The sequence below is a fragment of the Vespula pensylvanica genome, chromosome 12 (genome assembly GCF_014466175.1).
Source record: "Vespula pensylvanica isolate Volc-1 chromosome 12, ASM1446617v1, whole genome shotgun sequence".
NCBI classification, from domain to species: Eukaryota; Metazoa; Arthropoda; class Insecta; order Hymenoptera; family Vespidae; genus Vespula; species Vespula pensylvanica.
In genome coordinates this window covers 4,112,723-4,132,129 of record NC_057696.1, presented here as the reverse complement: position 1 = coordinate 4,132,129, position 19,407 = coordinate 4,112,723, and the positions used below count along the sequence as shown (strand labels likewise).

Here is a 19,407-nt window from a genome sequence, read left to right as displayed (position 1 = left end):
CGATTCAGACTGAGAGAAAGAGAGAGAGAGAGAGAGAGAGAGAGAGAAAGAGTAGATTCGCGAAAGAGTAAAGAAAGACGGATGAACAGAGGGTAGTATCGATCGAATATTTAGACTGGTGGATGGCATATCGACAACCGATATCTGCTCCACATTCGAATAATAGACTCGCACGGCTGACGACGCGCTGCCTGGGCATCCTCCAGACACTTCTCTTTCCGACGAAACAAAGACCTATTAATGCCACTCGAAAGATACACCCTCACCTATTGCCCACTTGCACCTTTTCCAACCTTGGCTTTCTATCGTCTTGGTCGACTTGCCATGGTTTGGTCAGTCATTCCCTTTCTATTTCTATTTCTCTCGTTCTCTGTGTACGTCCTTTAGCGCTTCTTTTAGCAATCCTTGCAAGGCTAAAGCAAGCTTTAGGTTAGTTACATTCCAGGGAGGTTTCGTGAGCCTCGACGATGTACGATCGGCTTCTCGAGGGCAATGTGTGTATCTATCTATCTATCTGTCTGTATATGTGTATATATATATAATATATATATATATATATAGTACGTAGGATATCTACAGATATAGCATAAAACGGATGGAGGAACCTCTACGTGATTTAAATCTAGATCCGATCCTATCTCGAGCGAGCAAGTCGAGCGTACGTTATCGAGCCGTGAAATCCCAAGTCTTGGTAATTCGGCCTCTCCTTTTCATCCACCTAGGCAGCGCTTCGTCTTCTTTTCTGACTTCTTCGAGTGTATGTGTGAAAGAGAGAAATAGAGAGAGAGAGAGAGAGAGAGAGAGAGAGAGAGAAAGAGAGAGAGAAGTCCTCGTGTGCGCCAGAGGCGATGGATAGGAAAATCACGAAGCTTTCTCTTCGAAGTGAAGGCGCGAGTTTGCCGGTTGATGGCGGCCATGTTGTATTCTTATTACTATCGAAGTAAGGGCTGCCAGCACGTTCTTTCATCGAGGCTATCGTACGACTCGCCAAGAATTCTTTTTCCCCTCGGGAGATCGAACTGGTAAAGAAAGAAAGATAGAAAAAGAGAGACAGAGAGACAGAGAGAGAGAGAGAGAGGAGAGAGAGGAAGGAGATTTAGAGGGTGGAAGAGAAAGAGAAGCTTTCTATCCTGTATTACCTTTATACTCAAAAGAAGGTATACCCGTTAATATCGCAGGAAACTCAACGTCCCTCGTCCAAGATCCTTCCTTTTTCCGTAATATCGAGACGAGGAGATCGACAAAGCTTTCGCAAACGCTTGTTTTCTCGTTTTATTCGTTTCCTCGAGTTGTCGTCGATCGTTTTCTATATATATACATATATATATATATATATATATATATATATATATAAATATAAAAATAAATATATATGTATATATGTATGTGTTTATATAGATATCTGTGTATTTCTTTTTCTTTTTTTTTTGTTCTTTTTATTTTATTTTCTTCCTCCCTTCCTTCGTTCCTTCCTTTCTTTCTTGCTTTCTTTTTTTCTTTACTTCTTTCTTTCCCTTTCTATCTATCTTCGAAGCTTTGAGACGAGGATACCTCAAAGATGACGCGTCCTTTCTGATGACCATGCATTTTATCGATTCTAAAAGGGAAGAGTAATAAAGAAGGGGAGATAAAGAGGAAGAGAAAATAGAGAGAGAGAGAGAGAGAGAGAGAGAGAGAGAGAGAGATGTCTCTTTCAATTAGCGATTCTGAATAAACATAATCCAGATCTTTATGAAAAATTACGTTGAAATCCATGCCGATTTCTTTTACCTTCTCAATCCACTCCCTCGCCCTCTTAGTAATTATTGAAAATAAATTCTTCAAAATTCAATCGCGATGATATCGAAGAACGATTCCTTTATACATATATATACGTACACACACATACACACATACATACATACACACACACACACATATATATATATATATAACAACCACGAGATTAAAATAATAATCGATAACAAACGCGATCTCTAGGAAAAGCAAGAGAATAGATAAAAGCTGTGTTCTATTCTCGACGAAAAGTGGATGGGTGGGAGGTGGAGGGTGGGGGTTAAAAAGGATGCAGAGGATAGGGATGGTGAGAGCAAGTGGGGAAGGAGATAGGACAGAAAAAAAAATATACAGAACGCGTATGGTTGGTCATCGTATACGTGTGTGTGTGTGTGTGTGTGTGTGTGTGTGTGTGTGTGTGTGTGTGTGTGTGTGTGTGTATCAATACGCGAGACCAACGGAATCTCCCAAAGCTATACTATATCGTCGTACACAGCTTTTGTCCGCGTCCCTGGCGATCAGCGTACTGATTTAATAAAGCCCCCTTTTGTTTTCTTCCTCCTATCGGGAGATAGAACACGACTGGTGGTGGGATTTAAGCGAAATCTTCTCTCTCGCTTTGCAAGGTGTATGCGTGACCCAGAATTGCAAAAATTACGTACTAACAGTTTTCGCTCGAACGTTGCAAAACGTAACGGCCCGGAAAGATATCAAAGAGCAAACGATCTAATTTATTTTTCTTTCTCTCTCTTCGTCGAACGAGTTAAATATTTTTTTTTTTTTCGTCCGCGTGACACGACCATTATTAAAGTAAATAAATGTATGAATGAAAGTTCGGTGATTGAAAACGAAAACGAAATTTTTCCCTAGACTTTTTGTCTCTCTCTCTCTCTCTTTTTTTTTTTTTTTTTTTCAATCTAAAAAGGGGCAACAATTTTCTTTCTTTCATAGTCTCTCTCTCTCTCTCTCTCTCTTTCTTTTTGTATAGTATTATTACATAAATAAATGAATAAATGAAGCTTGATTCGATAAAAAAGAATTCTTCGCTTAACGTAATATTTTTCCATCTAAAAAAGCTACAATCTTTTTCTTTTTTTCCTTTTACAATCACTTTGTCTCTCCCTCTCTCTTTCTCTCTATCTATCTATCTCTCCTTCTTTCTTTCTTTGTACAGTATTACTAAATAAATAACTAAAGCTTGATTGAAAATAAAAACGAACTTTTCGCTAGACCTAATATTTTTCTATCTTTAAAAAGGAACAATTTTCTCTCTTTTATATTCTCTCTCTCTCTCTCTCTCTCTCTCTCTCTCTCTGCCTCTCCCCTTACCAATTTTCATTCCATCGAAATATCAAAGCATGGACGCAACACGAAGCACGTATTCTCTCAATTCATGAGGTGTAATCGCCCGCGAGCAAGCCGAGGTGAATCTCTCGACGACGATCGTTTTCAAACGAGTGTCCGGTTATGCGAGCTTCATATTCTCGCGCCAATTCTTTTCTTTTTTTGTTTATTTGTTCATTCGCTCGCTCGTTCGTTCATTCTTTCGTTCATTCATTCGTTTATTTTCCTTCCTTCCTTCCTTCCTTCCTTCATACTGTTTCTTTTTTTTTTCTCTCTCTCTGTTTTTTCCTTTTTTTTTTCTTTTTCTTTACCTTCTTTCTTTATTCGAAAGTCTACGTTCTCTATTCGCGAAACTTGACTCTGAAGTGTGAGTACGTGAGGGGTGAACACAGGCACACGAGTGTTCACTGTTCATCCACTGGAAGAGAAGGCTTTGTACTCTACGCGGCCACTCCCACTACTTCTTCCTGCTAGCAAGTGATAAAAGTCGATCGGTAGGCAGACATCATCGTTTAAGCTGTTAAGAACCTAGCACGATTCTTCTCAACGCTTAAATTCTCTACTCTACTCTACTCTTCTCTACTCTTTTCTTCTTTATCGTACCTTTTTTCTTTCTTTTTTTTTTTCTTTCTTTCTTTTCTTTTTTTCTCTCAGTTCGACTTTGTCTGACACACAGTTGAAAATTAGTACGAAAAGATTCGTTTGTTTATTCGCGAACTAGATGATTTGATTTACGTAATATCTTACAAAGGTTATTCTTATTTTTTTTTTTTTTTTTTTTTTTTAATATTATATATATGTATATAATGATTCAAAGGATATCCGATGATCGTGATTTAGAAAATATGTCGGACATCGAAAAGAAAGGATTCATCAAATTATTGAATCTGGTTTCGATAAAGGCGAATCTCAAATATTAAGAATACATTAACTCGATCTCCCTTTACATCGGAGTTATATTCTTAAAAGTTAGATCAACGAAATTTATTTATTTATATCAAATAATTTGACCCAGTCGATGTCGATGCAAAATTAAAAATTAACTCAGCCCTTTTGACAATCACATTTATAACCTTTCCGATAAAGAAATTTCATCTCAAATATTAAACAGACATTGTGGATGGTATCCACAAGGTATCATGAATTTTACACAAGCGAGAAGATTATTCTTCGTTCGCGTATACATATTTTTCACCCTTTCTCTCTCTCTCTCTCTCTCTCTCTCTCTCTCTCTCTCTCTCTCTCTCTCTATTTTTCTTATGGAATAGAAAAGAGATATACGGAGTTTCTTTCCTTTGATCTTCTAAGTTTTCTTTCATATTATAAATTGTTCCTCGGCGAAGAGCTAGTTGGATCTTTCATGAACGTCGACACGATAAACTCTAAAGTCTATAATTTTTTATAATAGATCGAAAATGACGGATAATTACAAATGTTTATCCGGGAGAAAAAAGAAAAAGAAAAAGAAAAAATAGACGAAGAAACGTTCAGAAAATAAATTCTAACCCTTTCGGAAGCTAATACTGCAATTAAGAGTAGTTACTTTTTTCTCTTTCTCTTCGTGATTCTCATTTAACGAATTTCGCTGAAAGTTACACGATATAGCGAAACAGTTACGATAGATCGGTAGAAATAGAAAAAGAATAAGAATAAGAATAAGAATAAGAATAAGAATAAGAAGAAGAAGAAGAATAAGAAGTAGGAGAAAAAGAAGGAAAAGAAGAACTAAAAGTAGAGGTATATTCTTCTCGTAGCTTTCTTCTCGACTATCATGAAACGAGCATGTTTCAAGAGGAGGCTTAACACATCGTCGAGGACAACGCATTGTCTCGTCAACGATTTCTCAGCGTCTCTTTTCAAGCTCTTCTTCGAGAACGGAGGAGAATCGAGTATCCGTTATATATATATACACACACACACACATGTATGTATTTACTATATGTATATGTCCCTCTCTCTCTCTCTTTTTCTATGTATAAGTGGATGAGAATGTTGGCAAAGGGCAGCAAGGGAAGGCCGATCTCCAGAGGATCCTTCGAACGACTCTCGGCACGTTTCGCGTTCACTACCTAATCCAGATCTCCTACTTCAAAAGCTTCCCTTTTTTCTTTTTTCTTTTCTTTACTCTTTACTCTTTACTCCTTACTCCTTTCTATCTATCTACCTCTCTCTCTCTCTCTCTCTCTCTCTTTTTCCTTACTTCCTTATTTCCTTCCTTCCTTCCTTCCTTCCTTCCTTCCTGATTCTGTCTTCCTCCTGAAAGACGTTGCACTTGTCTTCGTGGGAAAAAAACATTGTCTCTTTTCATCGCAAAAAATTCCTCGACCGACCTAATACCCCGTACTTTTTGATTCGGCCTTCAAGAAAGCATGTCTCCTATTGTATTCGTCTTAACCGTTATTCGAGAGAAAAAGGAAGGAGGAGAGGTCACTTCTCTTCTTTTTCTTCTTTTCTCTTTCCTTCTTTCTCCTTTTCTTTCTTTCCCTTTTTCTTCTCTTTTTTGTCATGCGAATGCACGTTCGATCAATGAGCACGTTTAATCACCTCGAAGCAATGTCCAGCGAATTAATGTCTGAATAAATTAATGAGAAATTCTTTCGGGTATGGATATCTACAGGATTCTCGTTGGATGAATATTTTTTCTTTCTTTCTTTCTTTTTTTTTTTGTTTTTTCTTAATTTCCAATATCTAATTAAAGATTATAGAGGATTACGTTAATACTTATTTCTTCGATATCTCTTATGAAAAAAATATATATATATATATTTCAAATAAATAATATATATATATATATATATATGTGTGTGAAATGTGAGAAACAGTTTCCATTATACGTAAGGAACGTAAGCCTCGATAACTCGAATCGATATTACTTACGATATATAAAATATATACCCCCATTCTAGCTGCCAATGTCATTTATAACAGGGCTTCGAAAGGTATATCCCTATTACTTCACATTTACAACGTTCACGAAAGGCCGATGGGTCGGCGAGAAGATCTTGGAGGTCTTTGCGAGGGAATTTCGTGCCCATCCTGCGGAGGAATACGAGAGATGTATACGTGCTGGTACGCTCACCGTCAATTATCAAAGGGTGGACGTGGATTATAGATTGCGACACAACGACCTTCTGGCTAACATCGTTCATAGGTAAGAAATCTTACAATATCTTACATCTGATGGTTCCTTTGTTATTCCTTGTAACATTTCCCTCCTTTCTCTTCTCTCTCTCTCTCTCTTCATCTCTTTCTTCACTCACTACCTCTCTCTCTTTCTCTCTCTCTCTCTATCTCTCTTTCTCTTTCACTTCTCTCAAGGATCTTTAAGAAAGTCAACTTATACGTATACCAATCGTTAACCGTATACGAAATTTTCTGTCAACCATTTTAAATGAAACATCCAAGACAATTATTTATTACCTACTACTACTACAACCCTCTGCCATCTTGATCTCGAGGCTTCTGCATATAACGCGAGTCTAAGGTCGGATCGATAGCCTTGTAGATCCTTCTCCGAAGGAACCACGTTCGGTATTACGAGGAGGAATATCCTTGGCACGAATACTATTCAAGTTAACGCACACGTTTAGTACGTGATACTCTACCTATAATATACATGTAATATATAAGTGTGTATATATGTGTATATATATATATATATACATACATACATATACACGCGCGTACACGCACACACACAGACTCACCAACTCAGTTCAATCGGTTTTCAACTCAAACAACTTTCTATACTGCTATCATCTTTTATGCACGATGAAAATCAATCTTCTTCTCTGTTTCTCTTCTTTTCGAATACAATTTTTCTTTATTTCTTCATTCGTAGAGATAAAAATGTCGTTAAAATACTGAAAGCTTTCGTAACGAATCTTTCCAGTCTACCTATTCCCTCCCTCCCCCTCCCCATGATCTATTCGCATCAGTCAATATCATTTTCTTTTCATTTTATTCTTTTATTTAAATATTATGTGCCTTTGGCATTATTATTATTATTATTATTATTATTATTTTTATTATTTTTATTATTCTTATTACCACATCTAGTTAAATGGTCGCCGGTTAAATATCCCGTCTTAATCGTTTATTATCACTTATTTTTACGGCTGGTTTTACGTAAACTCGAGAAGATTTATCGACGCTCGTTATTACCGATTTAAAACGATATATCGTTTCAATCCGTTGTAATATCCTTGTTACGAAAGTATCAAATTGTTTTCTATTTTTACACGAATCGAATGATCGAATCGTAGATAAATATCGTTCGGATGGAAAAATAATAAATATCCTAATCGAATTATCATATGCTTTGAAATTCTTTCAAGGACTCTTTTCTAGATGATGTATAATAGCAAAAATAATATATAATATATATATATATGTATATATTTATTTATCTCGAATATCTAAACGGATATAGAATTATTAAATTATTCTATTCCATCTTATTTCCATTCTCTGACTAGTATCCTGAAATATTGTACGAGCGAATGCAAAAAAAAAAAAGTAACAAAAAAAAAAAGCAAAGAAAAAGAATAGCGACGATTGCGAGAGCCAAAAGAATCTATCTCCCTCTTTCTCTCTCTCTCTCTCTCTCTCTCTCTCTCTCTCTCTCTTTTCTTTTTTTTCTTCTTTTTCGTTGGAACAAACGAAACGAAAGGCCAATGGAATGGCTTCGAGAGAAAGGCATCGAAATACTGGAAAGGCAGGTGTGCTGCGTCTCGAAGGACGCATCTGTTAGATTGCGCAATTCTAAGTGACGCGCTCACCTTCGAACTACTGACAATAATACTTGGATGCGATCCGCGTAAGATGATAAACAGCAGCCGTTTGCTTGCTTTTCTTTTCTATTCGACCTTCTTTAACGATAGGATGACCTTTCGTGCTAGATCGTCATCGAGTTTAGATCGAGTTCTTTCATAAACTATTTGGTTTTCTTATTCTATATTGGCTGATGTTTTATCACTGCAACCGAAACGATAAATCGAAACTTTTGTACTGATAGAATTTCACCTGTATTCCGGTTTTATGGCTTGCGTGTCTATCTGTCTATATAGATATATAGTTAGATATATATATATATATATATATATATATATATATATATATATATATATTTCTACCTCTTTCACTTTGACGACATGTACAAAATTGAATAGGACGATCCAATTATCTAAAAACTCTAGCAAGTTCTGTACCTTGCTTTCGGATACCTCACATACCATTTCGGTGAAAGAAACTTCCGACTGATTTTTATATTTTTCTTTTTTCCTCCGTCTACTCTTCCACGAGTATCCATCGATCGTATTAAATCAATTCAAAGCTCATCGAAATTTCAGATGTTTATAGGAAATTGAAGAGAGCTCGCCGTTTGAGGGATTTCTGCTTGATCGATGATTCAATGAAGCTTTTGAAGGAGAAAAAAAATATATAGACATACATACATACATACATACATACATACATACATACATACATACATACATACATACATACATATACATATATATCTGTATATTGAAGCCATCGTTTAAAATTCAAAATAGACAAATCGATGCGACTCTGTCTTTCTATCTCTATCTCTATCACTATCTCTCTCTCTCTCTCTTTTGCTCTTTAACACCCGTTTGTCATTCAGTGCAAACTTCCCAACGAAACGTTCGAGGGCGCATACTCAAACAGATGAAGGTTTATCTGCCGTTGGAAGTTGGAATACTTGTTGCTGAAATTGACGTGGTATCGGTGACAATGTTTGGGCAAATGTCCGTGCCAAGAAAGGATGGGGGACTCTTGGCTGGCGCGTTACTCCTACTACCAGGGAAATCACAGAAAATTGAACTTGTTGCGGAGTGCCTCCTGGCATCGTAATTCGGAAACGTCGTCTGTTATTCCTCGGGATAGCAATGGTGGTTAAATTGATCTTTTATAGCTCGTTTAAATCTTAATTCGAAACTCCTTGAATATATTCAGGAAGAAGTACTTTCCTTTTGCTCCAGCGACGAATCAATCACGTTTTGGTTTCTCCTTTTTTTTTTTTTTTTTTTTTAACGTAGTTATATATATATATATATATATATATATATATATAAAGAAAAAGACATGATCTCGTTAAAAAAATAATTTCAATTTTCTACATTTTTCTTATCGTACAAATTCGTAGAAAAATTCGATTCAACTATCTTTGAACAATATGTTCCTAGTTTATAACACTTTTATCTCTATCACGTAATTTCGTTAATATTGCCTCATTGGCAACTCGGTTATTACATTCTGTTTGCCTTATTGCAGCTATCTACCTAACTTAGTTAAGATTCTCGCTGATAATCTAAACATAAACAAGACGGTGAATCTCTCTCTCTCTCTCTCTCTCTCCCTCTCTCTCTCTCTCTCTCTCTCTCTCTCTCTCTCTTATACCTCTATTAAATACCAATTACAAACAGTTTGTTTCGATAAACATTAGCATTCTTGCTGTATAATTCCATTAATTATATTTGTCTGGTTATTAAAGCTATTTTTTTTTTCAAGCTCTCGACGTAACACTTTTCCTCGTAGCCCGTTTTCTCTTTTACTTTTTTACTTTGTTTTATCCGTCTTGAAGAAGCTGGCTTAAGGAGACCGTCTTTCCACATCGTATATAACTCCTACAACAGTGAGGAAACAAAAGGACCAAAAAACCATTCCGTCCGAGTTCTTCTCATCCCACAAATAGAGAAAAGGAATTTCCTACGTTCTACAAATTTCCTCGTCCTTGCACCTTCCTTAAATTCTTCTTCAAATACTTGTCTCCCGTTTTTACCGAACAAACGATGCATCATATTTTTCTTTCTTTCCATATATCGACTGATACACGTTTTTCACGAATATTAGAAAATAAACGGGGAAAAAAGCAAAAGAAAAGAAAAGAAAAGAAAAGGAAAGAAAAGAAAAGAAAAGAAATTATTTCTCACTGATCGTACACCCACACACATACGCACAGATACACAACATGTTTCTATATCCATATATCTATATATATTTTAACAGAAAATTGCGAGTCTAGAAAAGTAAAACCAAAGACAAAGATATCGAAAGCTCTCTTCGATGAATATCTATCAGAAATATAGGAACCATTTATCCATCAAAGATCTCCCTTTGTTATTCTTGTACATATCCTTGATATCCACGTATTTTTGTATCCATATCGTCTACATGGAAATCAAAGTCTTTCGAATATATCTACGTACCTTTTGTACGAGTCATATTTCTATTACACAAAACACACACACACACACACATAAAAAAAACACATACATATAATATATACACTGTACAGTCTTATCTCGGACACCTAACGACCGAGTTTTCCTAATAGTTGCATTTTGCGAATCTAAGAACAAGTCCACTAATCATGTTCTTAAATGGAACCTTATCTACTAGTCACAGGGTAGCACAGTAGTAAGTGGTACGTCCGGGTTGCCAATGGGGGAACAGGGGGGGCATTGAGGGTGGTGTTGGTGGTGGTTGGAGGAGGGGGAGAGGAGGGTGGCAAATAGGCTAAAGTGGGAGTATGTAAAGGGTGCTGGGGTAAAGTGTGTCGCGGCTTGCAGAGACGACGAAAGAGAGAAAGAGAGAGCGGTGACAGGTTGATTTATTAGCTCGGATCGAGTACACGATGATATCGGAAGGAGGTCAAAGGTTGGCCGCTCACCTTTTCCTCGGTTATACCTTTGCCAAGGAAAGGAAGAGAAGGGGGAGGGAAAAAGGTATACCGGCTTAAACGTTGGACTATGCTTGCCACTACCACGGAACGCGTTTGTTGTCACGATCGAGTTTTCGATCGTGTCACGATTTATCTTTACGCCATTGCACAGCTCTCTAGATCGGACATTGGTTAACCGAACGAAGCTAAAATAATAATGACGAAGGTAAACGACGCCGATACACAGACCCGATGTGAGACCTCGCAAATGAATTTTGAGAGACCTCAAAGTTAACATCCTAAAACCTTTACCATCGGCACTACCACTGTAACCACTACTACCACCACTAGCTAGCTCTCCGTCAACCTTTCTATCGGTTCCTCATTCCCAATCCCTGTTGTCTATTCAATTTGAATTTCATGAGAATTCTTAATCAGTTCTCGTATGTATATACAGGACAAGAGTTATGCATTAGCTATCGAGTCAGAAATTAAACGCGAATAATCGTTTGGAACGTCATCGTTCGATGTCCGATTCATACATGAAGGATCAACCTTTTTCTTTTCTTTTTTCTTTTTTCAATCGACCACATCCGCCTTTTTCGCAAAGTGACGTAAAGTTTTGCGGTTCGGTTGATCGATCGTTTCCTATTAAAAGCTTACAAACAACAAACCAATGATTAAGCGACGATAGAAAAAATGAGTTTAACCGATTTAAGTGTCTCTTTTAACGAAAAAGGAGGAATAAAAAGAAACTGCGCTCGGAATTGTTCTCTCCTAATATAAAGAAAGTTTAATTGGTCGAACAGCTTGTTTTGAAAAGGAAGATTGCAAAAAGAAAGAAAGAAAGAATACAAAGAAAAAATAAAATAAAGAAAAAGTAAAAAAGATAGAAGAAGAAAGTAAAAGAAGTAGAGTAGTCTCATCGATATTCTCTTCTAATTTCCCTCCCCACTCCATCCTACCCCCACTCTCGAATTTTTCGTTGAACGATGATATTCAATCGGTTGTAAATCCTCCACGGTATAGTCTCATCCATACCGTGGGAGTAAATTTATGGAAATGATATTCCAAGCTACTCGAAAGCGTGAGAAGCTGTCGGTAATTGTTACGTTTACGCAATGAGTTAACGAAGGCTTCGAAAGCCAAAGAGGTGGAGCAAGAGGAGGATGAGGATGAGGATGAGGATGAGGAGGAGGAGGAAGGAAGATTCGGGTAAGCCGAATACCGAATCGAGAATCGGTACTCATTAATTGTACCGTATTGCGAGTAATTTTGTAGTTGAGTGGAATATATAGGTGGAAGGAACGACTACTACCTCTCTCTATCTCTCCCTCTCTCTCTCTCTCTCTCGCTCTATCTCTCTCTCTCTCTCTCTTTCTCTCGCTGTAGCTAGTATGGGGTGGTGCTTTAATGGGAGCGTGGGTGTTCGCAATTTGACGTAAAGGCTATTAGACCTATCCTAAAGCAGAACCAACCCTTCTAGGCGAGTTAGTTCCTAGGACGAGCGGACTTAATTGGACTTTAGAGAACGTTCCTTGCACGACATTTTTCAAAGCATTCTAGGGAGAAAGATCGATGTTCTTCGTAAATCGTTCTATGCCGTGGTCTCTCTATATTTTGTCATGAAAAGGAAAAAAGGTAAAGAGGGGAAAAGAGGGGAAAGGAAGGGGAAAAAGAAAAAACAGGAAAAAAGAGAAAAAAGGAAAGGGAAAAAAATTTTAAGCCATAAAGGGGAAACGTAATAACGGAAGACCGATAAAGTGTATATCGACAGCATGATGGTGATGGTGGTGGTAGTGGTAGTGGTAGTTGTAGTTGTGTTGGTGATGGTAGAGGGTATAATTGAAGTTGGAATACACGGGTCCTTGCAGGTGTTTCTAATATACGTTGAATACAAATTATTGCGAACGTTTTCGGAAGGCTCGAGGTAGGTAGAATCCAAGTTTCTCATCCGAAAAGAAACTAAAAATAAATAAATAAAAAAATAAATAAAAAGAAAGAAAGAAAGAAAGAAAGAAAGACCGTTCGAATGGCAAACATTGAATAACAAGTTAACAATCGAACACGTTGTTCGCGTCGGTTACCATCGACGATTCGATTGTAATCGACGCGAACACCGTCGTACCGTATGAACGCCAATTTCTGTTCTTCCTGATTAATGATTCTTGTAACCTTTCGAGAACACTTCTGACCTATTACAGCAAATCCATGTTGAGAGAAATACTATTTTCATAATGCATTCCAACTTTCTATCATTTATCTCGATTCATGTTTAAGTCGACTCGATAGAAAGCTTTAATTGATTCAATCGAAATTAATTAAATAATGAGAACGTTACACGTATATATAAATATGTGCGTGCGTGCGTGTGTGTGTGTGTGTGTGTGTATGCGCGTGTTTTTTTTTTTAAACATTACTTTAAACACGTACCAATAGAAACAAGTCTGTCCTTTGTGTATGTATACGTGTATACGCGTGTGCGTGTGCGTGTGCGTGCGATCGAAGGAAATTTTTAATATGAAGAACAAAGCCACGTTAAGCTGGTTGCGATTGGTGTGTTGCAGACACGAGGTGCCTGTCACCTCGGAGCCGATCACGGTGATACACATGGACGAGGACGTCGTCGTGGTCAACAAGCCCGCCTCCATCCCTGTAAGTGGTGTACTGCCAGGACTGTACTGCCAAAATATCTGTCGCTTTCTCTCTCTCTCTCTCTCTCTCTTTCTCTCTTTCTATTTCTATTTCTATATCTTCTCTATTCCTACATTTACTATCTCATTCACATATCCAAACACGCAATGATACGATTCAACAATTATCTATGCTCTATGGTCGACATTAACTCAATCAGACGTCCTTGTTTCCTCTTAAGAAGACTTACTGCTTGAATCGTGGTAAGCCGGCTAATGGGGTTTGCTAGCTTTCACCCTACAAGTCCAAAACCATCTCAGTGTACAACTATCATCAAACACAGTCTTTTATTTATTTTCTTTTTTTCTCTCTCTTTCTCTCTCTCTCTCTCTTTCTCTCTTTCTTTTTTTCTTTCTTTCTTTTTCTCTTTTTCTCTCTCGTTTTCGCTTTTTGTTTGCCATCCCTCGATCTACTTCCAATTTTCTGTCATTTGTCCAACTAGTTGATTTACTTTTTGAGTAAAATTATGACATAAAAATCATCGAACGCGATCATTACTTTTCTTCTTTTCTATTTTCTTCTTTTTCTTTCTTTTCTTCTTCTTTTTTTTCTTTCTTTTTCTTTTTCTTTTTAGGTTGATCGCACCATTTATCGGATTATTCAAAGGTATTACCATTAAAGTTCAGAGAATCCTTTTATTTTCTTTTATTTATTTACTTTTTACATCAGATATTAATCAAGTAATTAATTAATCGATCACTATTTGAATTATTTGAACATATTCAATATCCACTAAATGCTTTCGGATCAACGTAATGTATTATTTTTTAATTTCGTTTTAACTTCAACATCGAAAGTCATATCTACGATCACGTAGATCCATTCACACACACACACACACACACACATATTTCTATGATACATTTAATTGATTTCACTAGAAGTAAATTAAGTTCCTCTGTAGGATTTTCGATGGAACGAACGGTCCTGGCACCCTCGTTTCCACGATTCATTCCGAAAACGAACGAACGAATGAACGAACGAACTAACGAACGAACCAACGAAAAAAAAAAAAAAGAGAGAAAAAAGAAGAAAAAAAAAAGAAAGAAAGAAAAGAGAATCGTCGAACTCAGGGTGCAAACAAAGCCCCATCGCAATTTCATTCCCTTTCTCTCTCTCTCTCTCTCTCTCTCTCTCTCTCTCTCTCTATCTCTCTCTCTCCCGATTCATTTTTATTTGCCACACGGTGCAGTGGATTTCGACTGCGACTACAGCCTATATTTTATTTCCCGAAGAGAGATCCAAGTTAAACAGCGGTCACGAGCATCGTGTGGCGAACAGGAACCGGGTTCGCAACTGAAAACAAACTGAAAACATAGTGACACGTTTTATTAAATCGTTACGATCCCGTTCACCAGGTGAAAACGTATTGTTGTCCTACCGACAAATTTCATTAATCGTCCGGCAAACACATAAATGTTATTTCATCACGTACATATATAGCAGAACTGGTATAACGTTGGCTAACGGATGTCAACAATGTATTGGTGTATGCGTATTTCTGAGAGAGAGAGAGAGAAAGAGAGAGAGAGAGAGAGAGAAAGAGAAAGAGCTATAGAAAGAGAGAATGAGAGAGAGAGAGAGAGAGAGAGAGCACAGCCGTGGAAAATGGCACTCTCCCGCGTACCATTGTCTTTAATTTCGATCGTTAGTACGAGTCGTATTTAACTTTGACGACTAATTAGAGCGAACCGATTTTACATAATCCCTTGTGGGAGCTGCTTATGTCGCATGCGACATTAAAATGTCTCTCCTATCGTTCTCTTATCTCTTTTCCACGATCCTATCTATTTCCACTTTTCATTTTACAAGCTATATACGTTCATCTTCCCTATTCTATCTCGCGCGCGTGTGCATATGTGTGTATTCTTATAAATTCGTGTAAGTGTATTTAGAAGCCGTTAACATAATAGTCACAGGTAAAGAGAAAAGTGATATCCGAATCGTAATGATCTCTTTTAATTAAATGCAACTTTCTAGATATATTCGAATGTAAAAAAAATAACAACGAGGTCAGGGCGGGGTCAGGAGCACGTTTAATGGGAACTATTTTTTCTTTCCTGTTTTTTTTTTTTGTTTTGTTTTTATTTTCTTTTATTTCTTTTTGTTCTCTCTTTTCCTCCCCCCTTTTTTTTTACATTCCACTGCATTTTTCATTACTTTATTTATATCCGTAATTACGATCTCGTATCTTCGTGTTACACGTTGCCATTTTGTTAATTGATCAAAACGAAATATCGATGTAATCAACGTAAGAGAAGTATTTGTAATTAGCATTAATAAGTAATATCGATATTAATGTGTAATATCGAATATGTTCGTTCGTAAACCAACGTAAAAATGTATTAATTATATATATGCATTTTTTTTGGGGGGGGGGATGATCGAAGAAAGAAAGAAAGAAAGAAAAGAAAAGAAAGAAAGACAGAAAGAAGAAAAAGAAAAGAAAAAGATAAAGTAAATTGCCATCCCAGCAAAAAAACACAGTTACACAATTACTTACCGAAGCTTCTGCAGCTACGTAAGAGGTCCTTGCAAGCTTCTCCGTAAGACGAGTGGTACTCGATCTTGAAACAAGCCGCAATTCTCTAGTTTGGTATTGTTAAAAGTAAGAAATCGTTAGAGGACCTCTCTCGAGTACATTTTTCTAGTCCCCTAATTCGTGAAACTAATGGAAGAAAAAGTTCGATATATATAACGGCAATCAATAACCATTATTGTAAAATTATTTCATTTCTTTTTGTTTCCTTTGTTGTTTCTTTCTTTTTTTAAATAAAATTACTTCAAGAAAAGAAATAGGTCGGTTGTCACATTTCTCTCACCTGTGAAATCTTTAGAAAGAGTTTCTTCGCGGCTGTCCGCGTTTAATGATCATTGATCACTCCTGCAACGAGATTCGAAACGTTCGTTCAAAAGCGATTCTTGCTAAAACTCCACGAGAACGTCGTTACGATCAATTAGGACAGGAAGAACAACAATACGATATCGTCTCGAAAGATATTCGATTCCTTGGCGTACTCGACTAAAAATCAAAATTGAAAAAACGAAATTAGATGAAAAAGAACAGAGAAGAAAAGGAAGAATGAGAGAAAACAGAAAAAAAAAAACAGACAGAACAATCGTAAAGACGTACTCTAACGGGTGTAATTTGTTTTCGTTCGAGAGGACAGCACGTATTCCCTTGTGGTATGGTGCAGGTGCCAGTGCCGGTGCAGGTGCAGGTACATTGTTGTAGACTACTGGTCTCACGTGTATATATATGTATGTATGTATGTATGTATGTATGTATGTATGTATGCATGCATGTATGTATGTATGTATGTACGTTGAAGCGCGAATCGACCGGCCTTTGTCGAGGCGATTGCTTTTTCCTCGAATAGCAAGGAAAAATGGGGTCGTAGGATCCTTCTTCTCGACAAACTTCCTTTTTCTATACTTTTTTTTTTTTTTTTAAATATAATATCCTTTATATTCTTACACCATAATTCTACCTACGATACAGGTACATCCCTGTGGACGTTATCGACACAACACGGTCGTCTTCATTTTGGCCAAGGAGTACAACTTGAAGAATCTTAGAACGATCCATAGGCTGGATAGATTGACCAGTGGAATATTACTTTTTGGTAGGACACCTAAGAAAGCAAGACAAATGGAACATCAGATAAGAAACAGACAGGTTTGTAATTGGACTGTCTGATAAAAATGTTGACAAATATATGAGGGATTATACTTTATCTTATCAACTTTGTCTAAGATTTGAAACGAATATATACGTATGTATATATGTGTGTATGCACGCCTGTACGATGGTGTATGTGTATGTTAGAAAAGTTGGAAACGATACTTATATTCTTAAAGAAAACTTTTAATAGAAACAAGCAGTTATTGTTACTGTTACACTTATTCTCTCTATCCTGACCTACCTTTTCGTTATACGTAGGTGCACAAACAATACGTGTGCCGGGTCGAAGGTGAATTTCCGGAGGAAGAAGTGGTCTGTTCAGAACCGATCGAGGTCGTTTCCTACAAGATAGGTGTTTGCAAGGTATCCGAAAAGGGCAAGGACTGCGTCACACGTTTCAAACGGTTGAGTTACAATGGAAAATCTTCAGTGGTACTTTGCAAACCTCAAACCGGTCGTATGCATCAAATACGAGTTCACTTACAGTATCTCGGTTATCCCGTGGTGAATGATCCTCTTTACAATCACGTAGTCTTTGGTCCGCACAAAGGAAAGGGCGGTAATATCGGTAAAACCGACGAGGAGTTGGTCAGAGATCTCATTAGCATTCACAATGCCGAGAATTGGCTTGGCATGGATGGGGACTCTGAGATGAGTCTGTTCAAATCGAAACTCGACATGGAGGAACGCGATTTGGCTGGCAACGATAAGAACGTTAACTCCTCGCCTGAGGAAGCATCTTCGACGGCTACATTGTCCGAGGAGGAACGGCCCCAGCAAGAACTTAAGTCTCTCAAAGTGACGGTTGGAACACAAACGGGTTCAGAGCCGCCCGATCAAAGGTACACAAATCTATATATTAATCTGAGTTGTCCAACTGTTCGATCAAATAACTATATCCTTGTATCCATCCGATTGAAACAGTTATATACATAAGATTTGCTTTTATCTGAAATACTATTGCTATTACGTCTTCCTTCTTGTTTCTTTGTTTTTTCTCTTCTCCCGGATGACACTTCTTCTTTTTTCCAACAGCTTCGCCAACGATAAGGTCATCGTCGATCCCCACTGCTACGAGTGCAAAGTCAAATACAGAGATCCAAAACCATCGGATCTAGTGATGTACCTTCACGCGTGGCGTTACTGCGGACCAGGCTGGGAATACGAGACACCACTTCCTGCGTGGGCAGCCAGCGATTGGACGGCCGATGATCGATAGTTTACGAAGATATTGGGAAATGCGTGTAACGCGATATATCGACCAATAATTCCCGATGAACGATCATCGCGAACTATCATCGTGACCGACCCTTCAACAATTTTTTTGATATCCTTACCCCGTGCCTTCCATCCGCGAACGAGCGATCGTGACCATCGTACGTGACTTTGTCCGGAAAGTAACGAGACTTGCAATATTCAGATAACGTTTTCACATTCACTCCTCGACGGTTCAAGAATAAAAAAAAAAAAAAGAATAAAAAAAGGAAAAAAAGAATAAATAAAAAAAAAGTCATAATGATGATAATAAAACGAAGAAAAGCCACGAAGGAAGGATTAAGAAAAAAAAAAGGGATATTTATAAAATATCTTCGCGCTTTTTTTTTTTTTCTCTTCGCGAATAGCTTAGCTCCCCAAATTTTCAAATACATAAGTAACACATTTTTTACTTAACGCGCTTGTATCTTAATAGAAAATTATGTGCAAACGAAGGAGAGAAAAAAAAAATAAAAATACGAAAACGCACGACGGCAAAAGTTTCAGCAGTGCACTTTGCTTGCCGTGAAGAAAAAAAAAAATTAAATAAGATAAAATGAAAGAAAAAAAATAAGAAGATTCATGATCAAAGTAATATAATATGAGACAATCGACTGTTGAACCGTCGAGAAATGATAGTTAGGGTCGTAATTAAAAAATGTGTTTATCACGCGTTTACGTAAAAAAGAACACGGTCTCGTTATTCTCTGAATAATTTTTGGTACATAAAATATCGCCCCCTTTAACGCGTTGTGTAAACAGTCGTGCTCGAGAGAAAGAGAGAGAGAGAATGAGAGAGAGAGAGTGAGAGTGAGAGAGAGAGAGAGAGAGAGAGAGAGGAAGAATGATACCTGGAACATACATGGTCAAGATTCAAATCGTGGGTCGTATTATAAAAAAAGAAAAAAAAAAAGATAATTATCCTAAAACACATAAAAATCTACATATTTCATTATAAATTTCA

General features: G+C 37.1%; 1 protein-coding gene and 1 long non-coding RNA gene across 3 annotated transcripts in view; one reads left to right on the top strand and one right to left on the bottom strand.

Moving 5' to 3' along the window:
* Positions 1-18,698, top strand: part of LOC122633629 (RNA pseudouridylate synthase domain-containing protein 2-like) — a 72,275-nt gene extending 53,577 nt beyond the window's left edge. For both annotated transcript variants that reach the window (XM_043821731.1, XM_043821732.1), the window contains exons 5-9: positions 6,049-6,271; positions 13,378-13,465; positions 17,007-17,183; positions 17,448-18,031; positions 18,225-18,698. In XM_043821731.1, the coding sequence (XP_043677666.1) occupies positions 6,049-6,271; positions 13,378-13,465; positions 17,007-17,183; positions 17,448-18,031; positions 18,225-18,408 (1,256 nt within the window). In that variant the 3' untranslated portion in view covers positions 18,409-18,698. The remainder of the gene's footprint in view (positions 1-6,048; positions 6,272-13,377; positions 13,466-17,006; positions 17,184-17,447; positions 18,032-18,224) is intronic.
* On the bottom strand, positions 15,879-17,010 carry LOC122633630. Its single transcript, XR_006328155.1, has 3 exons — positions 16,638-17,010; positions 16,327-16,526; positions 15,879-16,172 (listed from the first exon to the last, which is right to left on the bottom strand). It is a non-coding gene; the product is annotated as an uncharacterized LOC122633630 (long non-coding RNA).
* Positions 18,699-19,407: the final 709 nt, after the last annotated feature.